Raw genomic sequence first — 16837 nt, 5'->3', positions numbered from 1 at the left:
TTGATGAAAATATTGAAAAGAACCAGACCCAGAACCGATCCCTAGTGGACCCCACTCATTATACCCTTCGAGCATGACTGAACAACTGATAACTACTCTCTGGGAACTGTTTTCCAACCAGTTTTGCATCCACCTTATAGTAGCTCCATCTAGGTTGCATTTTCCTAGTTTGTTCATGAGAAGATCATGCGAGACAGTTTCAAAAGCTTTACTGAAGTCAAGATAGACCACATCTACCGCTTCCCCCCATCCACAAGTCGATGACTGGCGAGCACTCTCCCGTTGACGTCTGCAGTCCACCTCGTCGAGGGGCGGAAGCTGTGTCGATGAGAGAGCGCTCTCCTGTCCCCATAGGTTGACTTACAGCGGTGTCTACACTGCCCTAAGTTATGTCGACTTCAGTTACATAATGTACATAACTGAACTAGCATAACTTAGATAGACTTACAGTGTTAGTATAGACCAGCCCTTTCTTAGATCACAATATGAGTGAGACATAAGTACGAGCCCATCAACATTATAATACAGCATATAAAGCAGGTGGTGCTACTTAGTCTTTATGGAAGATATGGAGAAACCCAAACAAGCTGGATGTATTGTGACATGCTGAAGTTGCACACCTTGTGATGTGCCTATAGAGAAACCGAGCTGGCAGAGTCTTAGTTCACAAACTTGTTAGAATAACCCTAAACAAAGTGGTTGGTTTACATGTGCCATTTGTTTGCCAAGTTTTTCACTCCCCTCAAAACCAGACTGATTTCTAAGAGTACCCAGTAAAAGTACCTATAAATAAATATAAACCTATACTACATCGATGCTGCTGTTATGCTGCTGATTTACAGGATTTGTTTAAAAAATAAAAATTTAACTCAGAAAACCAGCAAAAATGACATTGATTATTTGCTTCCAGGAAGATTGTTCTTCCAGTTTAGTTCTTGTTGCTCTATTGTCCAACCTGAAGGTATTTGCTGGGTAACAACCAAAGAACAACATGCTACGTGACAAAGGCTATTCCGATGAAAAATAAGCTCTTGAAATTCTAGGGTGCCACATACAAGTGTGAATGAAGTCCAGTTGATAGCTTATCAAGAGCCATAAACAAATTAAAGGTGTCTATTTTGTTGGGGGATGTTGAAAGCACTGCCTGAACATTTTTTACGTAGTTAACACTGTTAAATCAATACAGGGCTAAGGACCTGCCTCCGGTGGATCATTCTTTAATCTTACTCCCTCCCAGCACTACATCTCAGCTTAAATAGTCATCCTTAAAAAGTCAGCATTTGCTTGCACAGTGGTATTTGAGATACTGAGACTAGAAACCTATGGCCACGGTTGGCAAGTGTCTTTTTATAATGGCAATCACGCTATATCCACTATATATACACATAAAGTGTGTGTTAATGTATCTGGCTGTAAATTGTGAAATTAACATTCAATAATTTAGAACTTTACCAGTGTTTATCTGGTCTTTATTTGCATGCATTAAAATAAAAACATGAATCACAATTTAAACATTAAAAGGGGACAGAAGGGTGGACTGGGGTGTAGCATTGTTGAAAAATCCTGCTGCATGTTGGAACAACTCCAGGAGCAGAAAAACTGGCCAGGGGTGCAATGGGAAGGCTTCTCAAACACTGTAGCAATACTCTATTAGGTAAAAACTAGAGAAGAGCTTTAGGACTTGTGAAACCCTGCAGCCACTCCCTTGCCTCTGTCCCAATATGGGAAACAAAATAGTTTCTAACTCTAGTTTCAAAATAGTTTCAGCAAAAAGTTTAACAAATGCTTTTGCAGTTTGGTCTGAAGTTGGAAGTTTTCCAACAGGCGGTAAGACAGCCAGGCTAAATTCCAGTAGAAGAGACACGACATCTTTCAGGAGCTGAGGAACCTAGCAGTCCTCTGGTCCCGAATTCATTTGGATGATTGCCTCTGGCAACTTTTTTTTTTTTTTTTTTTTAATAATGTTGGCAGCTCTAGCTCCAGCTACACTAGGCATTAGGGATGTGACTACCCTGCGTGTGTACCTATGCTTGCACAGTGCTCATTGAGATAGCACAAGGGTAAACAGTTGTGTGGCCACGGTAGCACAGACAGCAGCAGCGGAGGCTTAGCCATACCGAGTACAAACCTGCCTCAAACTGGTGGCTCAGTACTTGCTCCCCGCTCCCCTGCCACCACCTGTGCTACTGCGGCTACACTGCTGTGTACACACGTGCTAGTTCGGTAAGAGCTAGTGCACGTATGTGTACACAAGCCGGGGAATCACACCCCTCGCGTGTAGTGCAGTGCCCATAAACAGAGCTCCAACACAAGCAGCCGGGGGCCACTTCCGCAGCAGGAAGCCACGTTTAGAGGAACTGAAAGTGTTCCTCCCCACTCCCCACTACCAACCCTTTTAATGTAAGTTAGTCCATTAAGTCCAGTATATATCTCCCAAAGAACCATCTTAGCAACCTTCTCCCACATCTTCAGGTCAGTTCAGATGGGAGTTGGTTACATCTTGAGAAGCAACCAGGTGTTTCACAGGCCCACCCAAAAAAATGCTAAGATCTGCTCTGGTCAAAATTTCAACAGATTTTAATGAGATTCTGCTTACCAAGAATAGTAGGGTGGATTGATTTAGATTGAAGTGATCGAAATCGCCAATTTTAAATCACACTTTTAAATAAATTTTTATTATTTAAATAGATAATCCATTTTAATCTTGTTTGCATTTGTACTTTTTATTTTCCTAAAGAAAGGTGGATTCTCATGGTTTAGTAACCATTAAAATGTGTTCATCTGCAACTAAATATAGACTCACATTAAATTTAGAGCTCTACTATAGTTATGCTATATCTATACACATTTAAGCAATTACATAGTTAACTCACATTTATTCCAATTCTTAACTTGTACATTTTTGTATTATGCATATTTTACTTGCTAGATTTTTTTACTTGTGATTTGTGCCAAGGTCTATTTACATACAAATTAAAATTCAATTTAAAATGCACCAAAAGAGCATTTTTAAATTTATTTTTACACAAAATAGTTAAATAACACTCTTATCTGCTAGATACAAACTTTCTTATCAAGAAGGTTATCAAATCATCTTTTGCATTTTAAACCAACTGAATTATTAAACAGAAGTAGTAGTAGCTAATGAATTAAATGGATTGTTTCGGTTCACGAGGCCCTTCAAGATTTTAGAACTAATAGTTCTCATCCTCTCACACCCAGTCTTTTATTCAGAGCTTGGAAGAGGAACACAAGCTTTCTGCTTTTTCAACTCCCTCTTGGTTTCGTAACTGTGAATGACCTAGTCATTGAACTGAACTAGTTGAATAAACTGAAATGAAGAAATATTCTCTCTGCAGAAAAGTCTATAGATGTCAAAACTGGTTTAACCTTCAACAAACTCTGATTTTAGATGCTTGGACATGTCAGTGATTTGACTTTCTGTAAAGATTGGCAGCGTATGTGAATTGCTTCTTAAAAAAATAATTCAAATTTTACACTTCCAAAAAGGTTGTCCTATATAAGCTATACTACTGTTTAATTCCCCTAAAATAATTACATACCGAAAGGTGTGCGTGTGAGGAAAAATTAAAGTCTAATAAACCCACAACAGCAAAATGGACAGAATTAAAACTTCACTCCTGAAATTCTGCAAGTATTATAATTAGAGATTTTGGTTTTACGTTTACCACTTTTCTGAAATTCAGTGTTTGTTTTACACAAATTGACTAATTTAAAATGTCTGTTACTACAATTTTTTAGAAAATCCAAAGGCATGCTTCCCTATGTTTGCTCAAATTTTCCTCCCAGTTACAGTGTTTTAGTTCAGGAGTCTGCTCTTATCAATTAACACTGAAAAGTCGGTAAAATTGAAGTCATGACAGCTCCTAATTTCTCATGAACAAATTAGGTGACTGAATCAGTTGTTTTCAGCGTTCATGTTTAAAATAACACCACCAGGAGAGGCAGCTTCAGATAGTTGCATGAGTTAAAACAGAAAGCCAGAATCCTTGGCTATAGCTCATAAGATGCGCAAGACCAGCTACACCCCAGAATAGAGGATGGTAGCAATGATACTTGCTCTTCATTTATTTTAAAGATGCATGTCTATTTTAACAGCTTCCTTGGTTTTGTGGGCGGATGTCAGGGCCTTTTTATTTCAATGCAGTTTTTTTAAAAAATGGACAATATGAAAGGAAAACACAATATTTTGTTCTTAGTATGCAGGGAGGAAGTGTGACTACACATAAATCTAAATTAAACAAAATGTTATTTATTTAGTCATTAAAAAGAAAAGCTACACTATACTTCAGCAGGCTGGTGTGAACTGCATGTTCATCTTGCCATGAGTAATTGCTTACACATATGGGCTATGAATGGGTTTGTGTGCACACACACAGAATGTTTTCAAGGCATTTTTCTTCCACATCTGAACCTATTTGTAATTAACTAAAGGATCAACAACTAGAGTCAGCTAGCAGTGGAAATGTGGTGTAAGAGAAACACCACAGCTCTAACTTTCTCAGTAGCTTTACCTTTCCCAATAGTTAATATTCATGCTGCAAACCTGGGAAGCATACAATGAGAAGGGACTGCCAGGTGCAATTGTTTTACTTCGATATACAAGAAATATTCTGGATTCCTTTGGTACCACAGTATAAGAACCGGAGTAGTACAAAATTAACCCATCTTCCTGATGTAGGAGTTTTGCCTGAAAGAGGAGTGAAGGATTAGGCCTGTGTACCGAGTCATTGGTAAAAATGCATTTTTGCATTAGCTTAGGTCCCAAATTATCCAGGGGGTCCCAAACTGTAGTAGGCTTACCCCTGGGGTACATGAAACATCTCTGGGGGGTGGTACATGGGAGAAATTGGTGGATTTTCTTATTTTATTGCATTTTCATAATAGGCTAGTCAGACAAAGCTTTAAAACTCTGTGGGAATTTGTTATATATAATACGGTAGTTAATTTACTTCAAGATGTACCAGGGAGAACAGAGATACACAGAACTCTCACCTCTAATCACCGTACAGCATGGGTTCAGTTGTCTAGCAACTGTCCAGTCTAACTGAGCTCAGAATTTAGGGTTCCCCTCACCTCCCTTGGTTGTATACGTTGCACTATATCTGTACGCAACAGTGAAATAGGGACAAATGGCTAAAGACAGGTTGTTTTAAGAAGAACACACAAAGTATCAGTGATGAGAAGGGTAGGGGTATGCAGGCAGCTGGTATATCTGGAAGGGGGTATGTAATAAGAAAAGTTTTAAAGATTTTAAATGGTCACAAATATCCCAAAACAGTATTGCCAACTCACAGTGCTCAAAAATAATGAGTCAAACTCCCCCTCCCCCAATCATGAGATTATCTTAGAAAATCATGAGATTTTAGAACAATGACACATTTGGGTTTAATTTGCCTTCTGGAGTCTGAGTTTTTAGGAGCTCGTGTTTTCAAGCTTTTCTCACAATCATGAGAGCTAGAAATATTCCTAAACCGACTCATGATAAAATTGTGAGAGTTGGCAACAGCCTGCTGCTTTGGACTCCATTAACTTACGGTTCTTGAGCCAGCTTCTGATTATTAATGAATTAAACATATTACACAGATTTGGAGAAAAAAAAAAGCCAGACAGCATGTAGAAGGTATAATAATGGTCACATCTGATAGCAATGGTGACACTTGCTAATTGTGACACAAACACTTAAATACCACCTTAGTCCCTTCCTCAAATTTTCCTTGAGAATTTTCTTTTTTAAAGTTAATTTTGTAGGAAAATAATAGTGATGGAAAGATTCTATTTAGAATGCCTGGTAAATACTGATGGCAGGGACAACTAGAACATAGAGACGACCTGGGCCTTCTGAGAGTGGGGGAAGGGGGGCAAAGTGAGGGCAGCAGACTTCAGCAGTGTTACTGAGCATGCTCATTCCATGTGAGCAAGCTCAGTACAAGCCAAGTAACCAATCTGGGGGGCACGTGACCCCCCTCCCACATCCCCCCTCTGATCTTGAAGTAGCAATTAATTCTTCAGACAGCTTTTGATTGTTAATGAGAAAATAAACTAAGATGGAGATGCAACAACGGATTGGACTGTGCAATTCCCACAGCTCTCTCTCAAAACACTCCAACTATGCCCAGTGGATCAGTTTTCCTGTTGAGTCAGAAAGCCCAGGTTTCACCTGTCTCACGCTGAGCATGTATTATTTAAAACTGCTGACTTTAAACAATTAGTGTGTCCTGCTTCTTTAAAGGCCAGATTAAATAAAAGAGAACAATGCTTAAGTAACACTGTGCAAATGAGAGAAAGGCTGATTTGCAAAGTGAGTTAAGCTCCTAAGGTAGCAGCTGTGGCTACGAAATCAATGAAGTGGAATTGTAAAGGTGCTACCGGACAAAATCAAATAATAAATTTAACTGACATCACAGAACAGTTTTAAAATGCAACTTTTATAGCACTTGTTTAATGTTATACATGATACAATAAACTTGCAGTAAACAGATCTAATATTTGAAGGGTTTTCTTTAAGACCGCATCGGCACACAGTAAATTGGAAGTTTTTCAAAGCTTTTGATCTCTCTTAAGTCTTCATCTCCCCTAGCTGCAACTTGCACCAATAATAAACTGGTTAAACATAGCAACAACTTTTGACTCACTTGTGTTTTAACTTGTACAATCTCAAAACCTCCACTAATAATTTACTTTTTCTTTTTTTTTTGCACCGTGGAAACCTTTCAGTGTTGTTAGCACAGAGAGTCTCGCAAAAGGTTTGCATGCAACAGACCTAAAAAATGTGGATCAGGCTTGGGTTCTAGTATGGCCAGGAATGTAAATTGCTTTGAGAGTACAATTTGTTTTGCTACATGTGCTACTGTATTACTTTGATTTTGAGGGAAGAGGGAACACCCCACCACCTCCACTCAAATGTGCAATTTTACATCTATTTTCTGCTGTAGTTTGATAGACATACTTCTGATACGCATGAAAATACTACCTATATGTACAAAGAGTACAGAAAAGAGATAAAACCAATTTAGTGCAAGACACTTAAATATTTATCTGAACACAACAAGCAGTTAAAGGAAGATCAAAGATTCCATACATATAATTATAAGGCAGATGGTCTTTTTTTTTTAATACAAGATCTTAAATACGCTGCTTATAATAAGAGGTAGAATATATCAAAAATGTATTTAAGAAAACATCTGTTACTTTAACACAATAATTTACTTTACTAAGTTTTTAAAAAGTATCCCTGTTTGATTTTTTCAGGTAAATAAAAAAAGTCCAGCTACGGAAGCAGAAAATTTTGTGCTCTATGTTTATTTTACTTACTGAAAAAGAGAGAAAAATCTTCTTTCATCCCGTCAGTGCTCAAGCATTAACCCTTTTTGGGGCTGTAAATTTGAAGATTCTGGGTGAGAAGATTTGGTGGTGATTCCTGATCTTCTAGTGTTACATGTAGCAGGGTACAATTGTCTAAGGCAGTAGAACCACAAATACAAGCTCACTATTACCTTTTTAAATAGGCTAGTGACAAGCAAATAAAAACAGGAGTTTATTTAATCTCTACAGAAAAAAATAAAAAGGTTACTCAGACTCCAGCACCAGCAGACTCGCTTTGTTTCAGTAATTAAAAGCTGTCTTTCCAACCTTGGTAGCCCACTTAAAGTTCATGTAACCATGGCTTCCATTCATGTTTCTTAGCACAGCCAGGAGAGGCTGATATTTTCTCCTTTGTAATTCAATAAGGCATACATTAAATCTGAATTTGCATTAACAACTTTTGGAAGAGTAGTGTTAAAGCTTCTTTTTCTCCCCTCCCCAGCCATTAACATTCAATAATGTTTATTTTATTAAATAGTTTATAAAACCAGTTTTTTATACATTCAGACAATCATGGTAACAATCAAATAGTAAAGAAATCAAATGAAGAAAATATATATGTCAAATTCTAAATGAAGCACAGTTCTAGAAGGTACACTTAATGTATGAAGCTGTACACACACATAAATCAGAGAAATACAGATGAGCATCTTCTAAGGTCCTCTCTCACCAGAGAACAGGATTGTCCAGTTTTGAAAAACCAGGGTCTTTTCTAAGATCCATGTATGTTCCATTGCTCACCCAGGAGTCATCTGTGGATTTCCTGTCAAAAGATTAAATGATTTCCTGAATGTATAGCTGAAGACTTCTTTGTACTTTTGCTGCCCTTTGGTTTCTTGGTCCTGCCACCCCCGTTTAGGTCTTGAGTTGCCTGATTTTCAGAGGTGGTAAGCACCCACAGTTTGCTTTGACTTCTGCTGGAATGGTGAGTGCTCAATACTTTTTAAAATCAGGCTCTAGGCTTCTCCCTTGTCTCAAGGTTCACAGCCAACTTCCTGGAAACCCTTGTGAGAATGGTTTTCCTAAATGATCCACGATACTACTCTTGTCCACACTGTTACTGTCTGAATCTGGACCTGTCTTTAACTTCACTCCAGGAATGGCTTATGGCAGTTATTTTTACGGTGGTAGTGCATAGAGGCCTCAATCAAGGGTCAGGGCCCATGGAGTTAGGCACTGTACGTATAGACAGGTCCTGCTTTGAGAAGATTACAATCGAACTTTAATCTAACATAGAGCATTTATGCAATGGCAACAGCCATTTACTCTAAAATTATTTTAAATAAAGCCAGGTTTACTCATTTTAGAAGAGAGAAAATCCAAGTAATCAAAGGTAAACCCTGTATAATCCATATCTGATCTAAGGTTTGGGTAACAGCCTTGCTAGAGATTTTACCCTATTAATTTAAACCAAAGCACATGCCCCACATACTCTTAGAGTGACTCTACCTTCATGTTGACCTGCCCTGGCTCTCTGTTAGAGCTCACTACCCTCATAATTACACTTCTACCAATATACATTTTACATATGTTCCATCTTACCCAATATTTAACCAAATTTTGTTTCTCCAAATCAAGGGGCATTCCCTCCTGCAATCTGCCTTTGGGGAATATTGAATAGATTAACAATTTCTTCATATTAAAGGATCTGGGGGAATGCACAATTAAACAGTACTCGGGTCTCTTACCTGCTACACTGACTGGTTAGCCTGTTGGAGGCAAAGCTTGCTTCCCTTTAGTCAAAATCATCAAGTTACCATCCAAGTTTACCCAATATCAGTTATAACTACTAGTCAGGGGTTAACTCATCCCCACTCCTCATACACACATGGAATGTTTTTTAGTCACCTCTTTATATGTACATTGGAAATGTTCCGACATTTCTCTCACAAATTCTCCCTCTAAAAGTAAGACACCTACCTCCACTGCAAAGAATTAATTCCTCATGAATCCCCAGGCCTTTTGTCTCAATAGATATCTGTTCTACTCTGAATCTGGCCCCAACCTTCTTATTAGATCCTGAACCAAGGACATGGCAGGTAAGTGCAATGTTCTCTCCAACATTCACTTTTAAACTTGTAGTCGCCAAAGCCTGTGTTAGCCATTTTATGTTATGAAAGCAAGGTTTCTCTCTCCCCCCTTATATAGACAAAACACATTCAAATGATGGAAGTGACTTCCTTGCTTGCGTAAAGTGTCAGATTGCTAGCCCAGGAAACAAACCTGCTGCACATGGAATTCCTGTCGACTTCATTGGGAGGGCTATGCAGAGAGGGCTTACACAGACCAGGTGCCAAGCTTAATCCTTCCACTTCAACTGTGTGCCTTAACTCTTACTCAAAGGGATGAAAAGACAAGTTCATTCCCCAGGCAAATTCAATCTGCAGCCTTGGTATGGAGGCTGCCAACTGAGATTTGTTTTCCGGGATTACAAATATAAACAAAAAAAGTTTAGGGATGTCATGGGGAAGGGCATGTTTGTTCCTTGGCTACTAATCTAAGTTTGAAGCAAGTTTATATGGCCAGGTTCCAAAAAAACATGGTTGTAAAAGTTGACTTATGGAAATACTCACCCTCTGCCCCATGGTGGTACAAAGCCAGTGCTGTGACACAAAAACTTCACTAAATTACAGTATTTGCCATTGGTTACATAGTACCTGAAAAATCTAGGTTGATGCTCCAGGTTGTTTTCTTCTAGAATCTTTCGCCGTTCTCTCTGCAACTGTTCAATCCTTTGCTTTTGCATTTCAGCTCCTTCAATATTCCCTTCCTCTAGAAACCTATAGTACAGCAATGATATAAGAGCCAAAGATTATTGGTGCTTCCACTCTTTGTTTTTGCAATGCTCTCATTGACTCAAAGTTTCAGAATCTGAACTCTAAGATCCTGCAGTTTGTAGTTCAGCTATTGTGAACAATTAAAATCAGCAGAGCAAGATTTTTCATTCACATAAAAGGAAAGTGATGCATCAAATCGGGAGAGGTTGCAAGCACTTTGGAGGACAGGATTAGAATTTAGATTACATTCAATAAAGACAAGTGCAAAGGCCCATAGTTAGGGAGGAAAAATCCAATGCACAAATAAAAAAAAGTGAAATAAATGGGTAGACAGCAGTATTGCGGAAAAGGATCGGGGGTTATAGGGATCACAAATTGAATATGGATTTCCACCACATCTTCAACAATCACCGCCCGTCCATCAAACACTCTCTAGAACATTCCCATACCAGCGTGATCTTCAACAACGGAATCCTAAGAACAACTACATACAAGAAACCCACTGATCACCACACTTACCTCCACAGATCCAGCAACACCAAGAAATTGGTTTCTACAGCCAGGCTCAAAGATACCACAGAATATGCTCCAGAGAGAAAGTCCAGGATACACACCTAAACACACTTAAAACTGCTTTCACCAAACAAGGACACTCTGCCAGAGAAGTAAATCGCATCATGGAATGGGCCACCCAAATACCCTAGGAGCATCTGCTTCAATACAGGAAAAAAAAACACCTCACTGAGAGCACAGCCCTAGTTGTCACCTACTCCATAGGGGTTCCATTGTAGGGTGGTGTCAAAGAATTACAATCCATACTTGATGGGGACCACATACTGAAAGAAATCTTTCCTGAACCCCATATTCTGTCCTTCAAACCACCACCTAATCTCGCCAAGATCATCATCAGAAGCAAGCTCCCCACAGGCCAGGACACATTAACTCAAAGTGGCACCAGATCCTGCCAGAACAATAAATGCAAAACCTGCAGACATATCTCCACTGCTACGATGATTAAGGCTGCGAGCCTTTCATGGAAGTCTTGGAAGGCACTTGGGGTGGCCCTGGGGCCAGCCGTACCGGCCGCTGCTCTGGCAGCCCCAGGCAACTGGTCCCAGAGCATCAGTCCAGGAGCCCCCCCCACATAGCACCTAAGGTTTAGTTAGGGGTATTTTTAGTAAAAGTCATGGACAAAGTCACTGGCTGTGACATTTTGGTTATTGTTCATGACTTTTACTGAAAATACTCATGACTAAATCGTAGCCTTAATGATGATCAGTATCCCCCTCCCCAACACTCTGTTCAATAACCATGGGTCCTACACATGCTTATCACAACACGTGGTGTAACTCATCCAGTGCATCAAATGCCCCAACAACTGTGTGGGTGAAACCAGACACTCACACAGAAACGTGATAAAAGACAAAACACCATATCACCCGGGGGTGAATACTTTTCACAAAGTGATCACTCCATATCTGGTCTGTCAGTTCTCATCCTAGAGAACACCTTCAAAAGACAAGCCTGGGAGTTTAAATTCCTAACTCCACTACACTCTAAAAATCATGGACTTAGAGATACTGTCTCCTTACAACAAATGTATAACACCCTGACTGCTAACCCTTAATTGCCTACTTCATTTTAAGTGGTCTCCCACAGCATGTGTGAACCCCTTGTGCTTAACAATCTGTCAACTTGTTATATTTAGCTCAGGCACTCTGGTTACCTTCCCCAGACCTGAAGGAAAACTCTGAGAAGCTCAAAAGTTTGTCCCTTCCACCAACAGAAGTTGGTCCAATAAGAGATTACCTCGCCTATCTTGTCTCTCTCAAATTGAATATGAGTGAACAATGTGATATGGTTGTGAAAAGGCAAATGTCATTCTGGATTTATTACCAGGAGTGTCATATCTAAGATGCAGGAGGTAATTTCCCCTCCCCCCGCCACTCTCTTCAATGGTGAGGCCTTTGCTGAGGTACTGTGTCCAGTTTTAGCACCATACTTTAAGGAGGATGTGAATAAACTGGAGAGAATCCAGAGGAGAGTAACAAAAATGATAAAAGGTTTAGAAATCACAGTGTCTGAGGAAAGGTTGAAAAAATTGGGCATGTTTAGTCTAGATAACAGAAGACTGAAGAGGAACATGATAATTCAAATATGTAAAAGGTTGTTCTAAAACAGATAGTGATCAACTGTTCTCCATGGCCACAGAATAGCTGTAGTAATCAGCTTAGTTTGCAGCTAGAGCAATTTAAGTTAGGTATTAGGAAAAACTTTCAAACTATAAGGGTAGTTAAGCTCTGGAATAGGTTACCTAAGGAGGTTGTGGGATCCCCAACACTGGAGGTTTTTAAGAATAGGTTAGGAAAACACCTGTGAAAGATGGTGTAGGTATACTTAATCCTGCCTGAGCTCTGGAGGATGAACTAGACCAGTGGCTCTCAACCTTTCCAAACTACTGTACCCCTTTCAGGAGTCTGATTTGTCTTGCATACCCCCAAGTTTCACCTCACTTAAAAACTACTTACTTACAAAATCAGACATAAAAATACATAAAGAATAAGGAATATATATGCAGAACATGTTACCTTTGGTCTGGCCTAAATCGTGTGTCAGTAGGAGGTAGGAATGGCCTAGTCTGTGGGTCCAGTTCATTTAACTCTAATGCAAACTGTGTAAATCCATAACACTGCTCATAATCTTTAGGCATGGGATCTAAAAAGAAACACGTATAAAGAGTACAAATTAGGCTTTTATCTTTTTTTTTTATGAAGTTCTGCTATTTTAATATGTTAAGGCTTTAAAGCTCACACCACCCCAAATAGCTTTCTGGAATCTCAGTCAAAATAAATCAAAAATGAATACATTACATATTGCAGAAGAGCATGACTTCACAGCTTGATACCATTTTGGAGAGAGATGGGTGCAAACCACCTAACTTTGTGGGAGTTCATATTTGAATCAGATTGCAGTACTGAACTTTGTGGGCCCATCTTTAATTTCTAAGAACAGGCATCCACTAAACACCTTCAGAAACTTAAAAATATCCCTTTTATTTTTTAGAAATAAACCCCTAACACCTACACTTGCCCAAATGTGGAATTGGAGACCCAAAATAAGGGGAATATAGTGCAGAAAGAAAAAAAAAATCCATGATTAGTTTCTTTACCAGAAGTAATATTTGAGAAATCTAATTATACAATTTAGCTTTTCAGATTTAAGTTTTACACATTAGAAGCAGAAGAGCAAATCTGTGTACAATAATAATAAACCTGGACCTAACAAGTAGCGTGAGATGAGGTATGAACACAGGGATAAATTCATTCTCAAGCAAATTTAAATTCTGCACAAGTGTTGATTATACTGGTTACTAACTTGCTCGCCATATGCAAGTTGGTGAAGACGGGGTTCCACAATATATACTCTCGTGCCATTTCCCAAAAAGCCGATGCACCACTTTCCCATCTCTGTCCATGACACTGCCTTCAATCTCATGCATATTAGGATTCCAATATTTTGCCTATAGTTAAAATGAACAGAAACAACATTGCTGCAAATTTGGAAGTATGAACTATTTTGCCATTTAGATATGTTATTGTTGTAGGACTCATCTGAGGGTGCTTTTTCTTAAAGAACAGCTATATGTAAGATCTGGGACACACATCCATTCATTTTCATCTACACTACACAGTGTTACAGACATCAAGCAACCCCCAATAATTTTAACTAGTTGACTTGCAAAACCCCTTTAAATGTTTAAAAAAATGGAACTTTCAGAGATTTTTATAAAGGGCAAAGTTAAGCAGAGAAAGGTAAAGCAGGGACTGGAGTTTGATTTTACAAAACCCAAGGCAGAACCAGAGATGGGTCAGATCCATGGCCTGTTTATCTAAACTCCTTCACTTCTGCAAATTTGAGAGATTGATGCTCAGAGAAACAGTTCCACTTTTAGCCAGTTTACAATGCAGAATACTTAAGATTTGCAATACATCTCAAACTTTAAAATCTCAGTTCCAAACACTGACTGTATATAATGCCTTTGTAATTTTTCAGTTAAAAATAAGCATTTGAAAATCATTTCAGGGTTACCTAGAAAGTGACATAATACTCATGAAAAAAGTACTAGTGGCACCTTTAGAGACTAACCAATTTAAAAGTTTAATTTTACCAGTTAACTCACATCCAAATTAATTTTACCAATTAACTCACATCCAATGAAGTGAGCTGTAGCTCACGAAAGCTTATGCTCAAATAAATTGGTTAGTCTCTAAGGTGCCACAAGTACTCCTTTTCTTTTTGCGAATACAGACTAACACCGCTGCTACTCTGAAACCTGTCATAATACTCACGGGAACAAATCAACACAAAAATGAAATTTCAAAGGATGTTTTACAGTAGTTTATTTTCTCCTGTTGCAGATGCATGGTGCATGCAACAGCACTTACCATGTGGATGGAAGGGATGAAACAAATACTTGCTCCAAGAAACTTAGATAAGGAGAACCAGGATTTAGGCAAGTATCTCAATATGATATGCAAAAGTCTCAGTCAGGTAGCAACCAGCCTAGTCAATAGATGCCTTGCTGGGTTTCTAGTTGCCATGTGCTTCCAAGAAGGCATTTTAATCTACTGCTAATATAACTTTAAATTGGATGGTCAGGAGTACTTCATGCCTCCTACTGAAGCACAAGCCTTACACAACAACCCAGCTAAGCTAGTACTCTGGGTACACAAAAGGGAGAAGTAGAGTACTGGCTGCTCAGCTGGAGTCTTGTTAGGCACTTGGACTGTGAGTGCCAGTTCTACAGCTGCTGGTAAAAGACAACTTGAAAGCAAACAGAACAGACTGCCCCACAGGGGTTTAGTGAGAGGCATGTGGGGAGTCACCACTAGTGGATACCTAGTGCCTGTCTTTAGTCAGAGGCAGCTGGAAAGTACCCACTCTTCCCCTACCCTGGTGGTTTCTTTCCATATATCAGGAGTCTCCTCACACCAAGCAGCAACTTCTACTTTCTGCCTGGCCCTCCCGAATGAAATGCAATTCTTTTAGAGTTCGGTTCTCCTCCTGATGGACAAAAATCTCCAACACACCAGTGTCAATTACAATTAGATCAAAGGGAAAATGTAATTCATAAGCAGCCCAAGGAACAAGAGTACCCTGCGGGACATGGCTCTACTATACAGCATCCTCCTTACAGCAGCGCTCATTAGAAAAAGTATTAACACCACTGCGGTGAGTCCAAGTCACACCTTTATGAAAGTCAGTTTGCAGAGACAAGTGTCATCGTTCAGGTTTTTGATGATGATCTCGCCGTAGTGTTCAATCCATCTTTGCCCACTTAAGATGTTATGGATACAAGAAGTCACTTTATTCCACTCAAAATGGTCTCTGAAACTTGAAGCAAGATAAAGAGGTGAATGATGCCATCCCTAAAATAACCAATGAACTCATAACAATGACTAATGGAGGAATTTTCTTATTCAAAAATGTTAAATGAGTTTTCTCTCCCTTTCCGCTTTCCCTCCCTGCGGGGCAAGCACATGACACAGCAAGAAAATCAATTTCCCTGAAAAACCTTTGCACTTCTGATGTAAACCATAGCATTGAATTCAGTTAGTTCTCTTAGCTCATCCAAAGTTAAAAAAACAGTGCTCGTATTGCATATAACAATTGATTAAGGGAAGAAGCATTAGCGGCACAGAAGCTAACAAACAGAGCAGTAAACAGGGGAGTTTGTAAGGGGAGTTTGTATTGTGGTGCTTGTTTGGGGTTTGTTTTTGCTGTGGGTGGTGGTGTTTTGGTGTGGTTTGTGTTTCCCAGATTAACAGGATTTAGGTGGGAAGGCTATGACAGATACAGAGGCAGCAGTGGGAGTGACTCATGTAAAGGAAGACACAATGAAGATGACTGGATGTGGAAGCTGCGGTATGTACTTGATCCTGGAGGGGGTACGTGGTAAGAGTTTTGTCTGCACGAAATGCTGTCTGATAGAGCTGATGGAGGAAAAGATCCGAGGTCTGAAGATGCAGGTGGAAAGTTTGGTTGAGTTTAGAAAGAGGTTCGAGCAGATTATGGAGCAAAGACATGAGGCACCTGAAGGGAAAAGCTCAGACTTGCAGATGGAAGCAGGACTAAGGAATTCTGAGGGGAGACTGGGTGAGGAAAGTGGTCAGTGGAAGCATGTGACTAAAAGAACCAGGCAGAGGAAAAGATGGGCTAGTGAAGGAGAAATAGAGCTCAAGAACAGGTTTGCACAGTTGGAAAATGAAGAAGGGGCTCAGCAGGTAGTCACTGAAGGTGGAAGGGCAAGGAAGAAGAGAAGAGCGGCTAGTCCTATAGGAAAAGGGGACGAGTCAATGGCGATTACACCAAATATGAGCCCCAGTAGGATACAGGATGGGTTGAAGAGGATTACAAGGGAGAATAGGAATGGAAAGAACTTGCAGCCAGAGGGACCAGGGGATAGACTAGAGAATAGCACCGTCACCAGGAAAAGGCAGGTCTATGTGATCGGGGACTCTTTACTGGGAAGAATAGACAGGCCTGTAACCAGAGCTGATCCAGAGAATAGAAGGGTGTGCTGTCTTCCAGGTGCTAAGAAACAGGATGTAGACCTGAGGTTGAAAAGGATCCTAAAGGGAGCAGGAAAGAATCCCCTAATTATCCTTCATGTG

At 39.5% G+C, this 16837-nt stretch overlaps 1 protein-coding gene across 8 annotated transcripts in view; it reads right to left on the bottom strand.

Annotated features, from left to right (window-relative positions):
- Positions 1–6430: 6430 nt before the first annotated feature.
- Positions 6431–16837, bottom strand: part of OSBPL3 (oxysterol binding protein like 3) — a 134720-nt gene continuing 124313 nt past the window's right edge. For all 8 annotated transcript variants that reach the window (XM_037890522.2, XM_043541037.1, XM_037890517.2 and 5 more), the window contains 5 exons: positions 15413–15557; positions 13539–13683; positions 12752–12878; positions 10044–10166; positions 6431–8149 (listed from right to left, as the gene is read on the bottom strand). In XM_037890522.2, the coding sequence (XP_037746450.1) occupies positions 8053–8149; positions 10044–10166; positions 12752–12878; positions 13539–13683; positions 15413–15557 (637 nt within the window). In that variant the 3' untranslated portion in view covers positions 6431–8052. The remainder of the gene's footprint in view (positions 8150–10043; positions 10167–12751; positions 12879–13538; positions 13684–15412; positions 15558–16837) is intronic.

The sequence above is a fragment of the Chelonia mydas genome, chromosome 2 (assembly GCF_015237465.2).
Source record: "Chelonia mydas isolate rCheMyd1 chromosome 2, rCheMyd1.pri.v2, whole genome shotgun sequence".
Taxonomy (NCBI): domain Eukaryota; kingdom Metazoa; phylum Chordata; order Testudines; family Cheloniidae; genus Chelonia; species Chelonia mydas.
The sequence above is the reverse complement of the archived record's forward strand: the minus strand, read 5'-3'. Positions and strand labels throughout refer to the sequence as shown.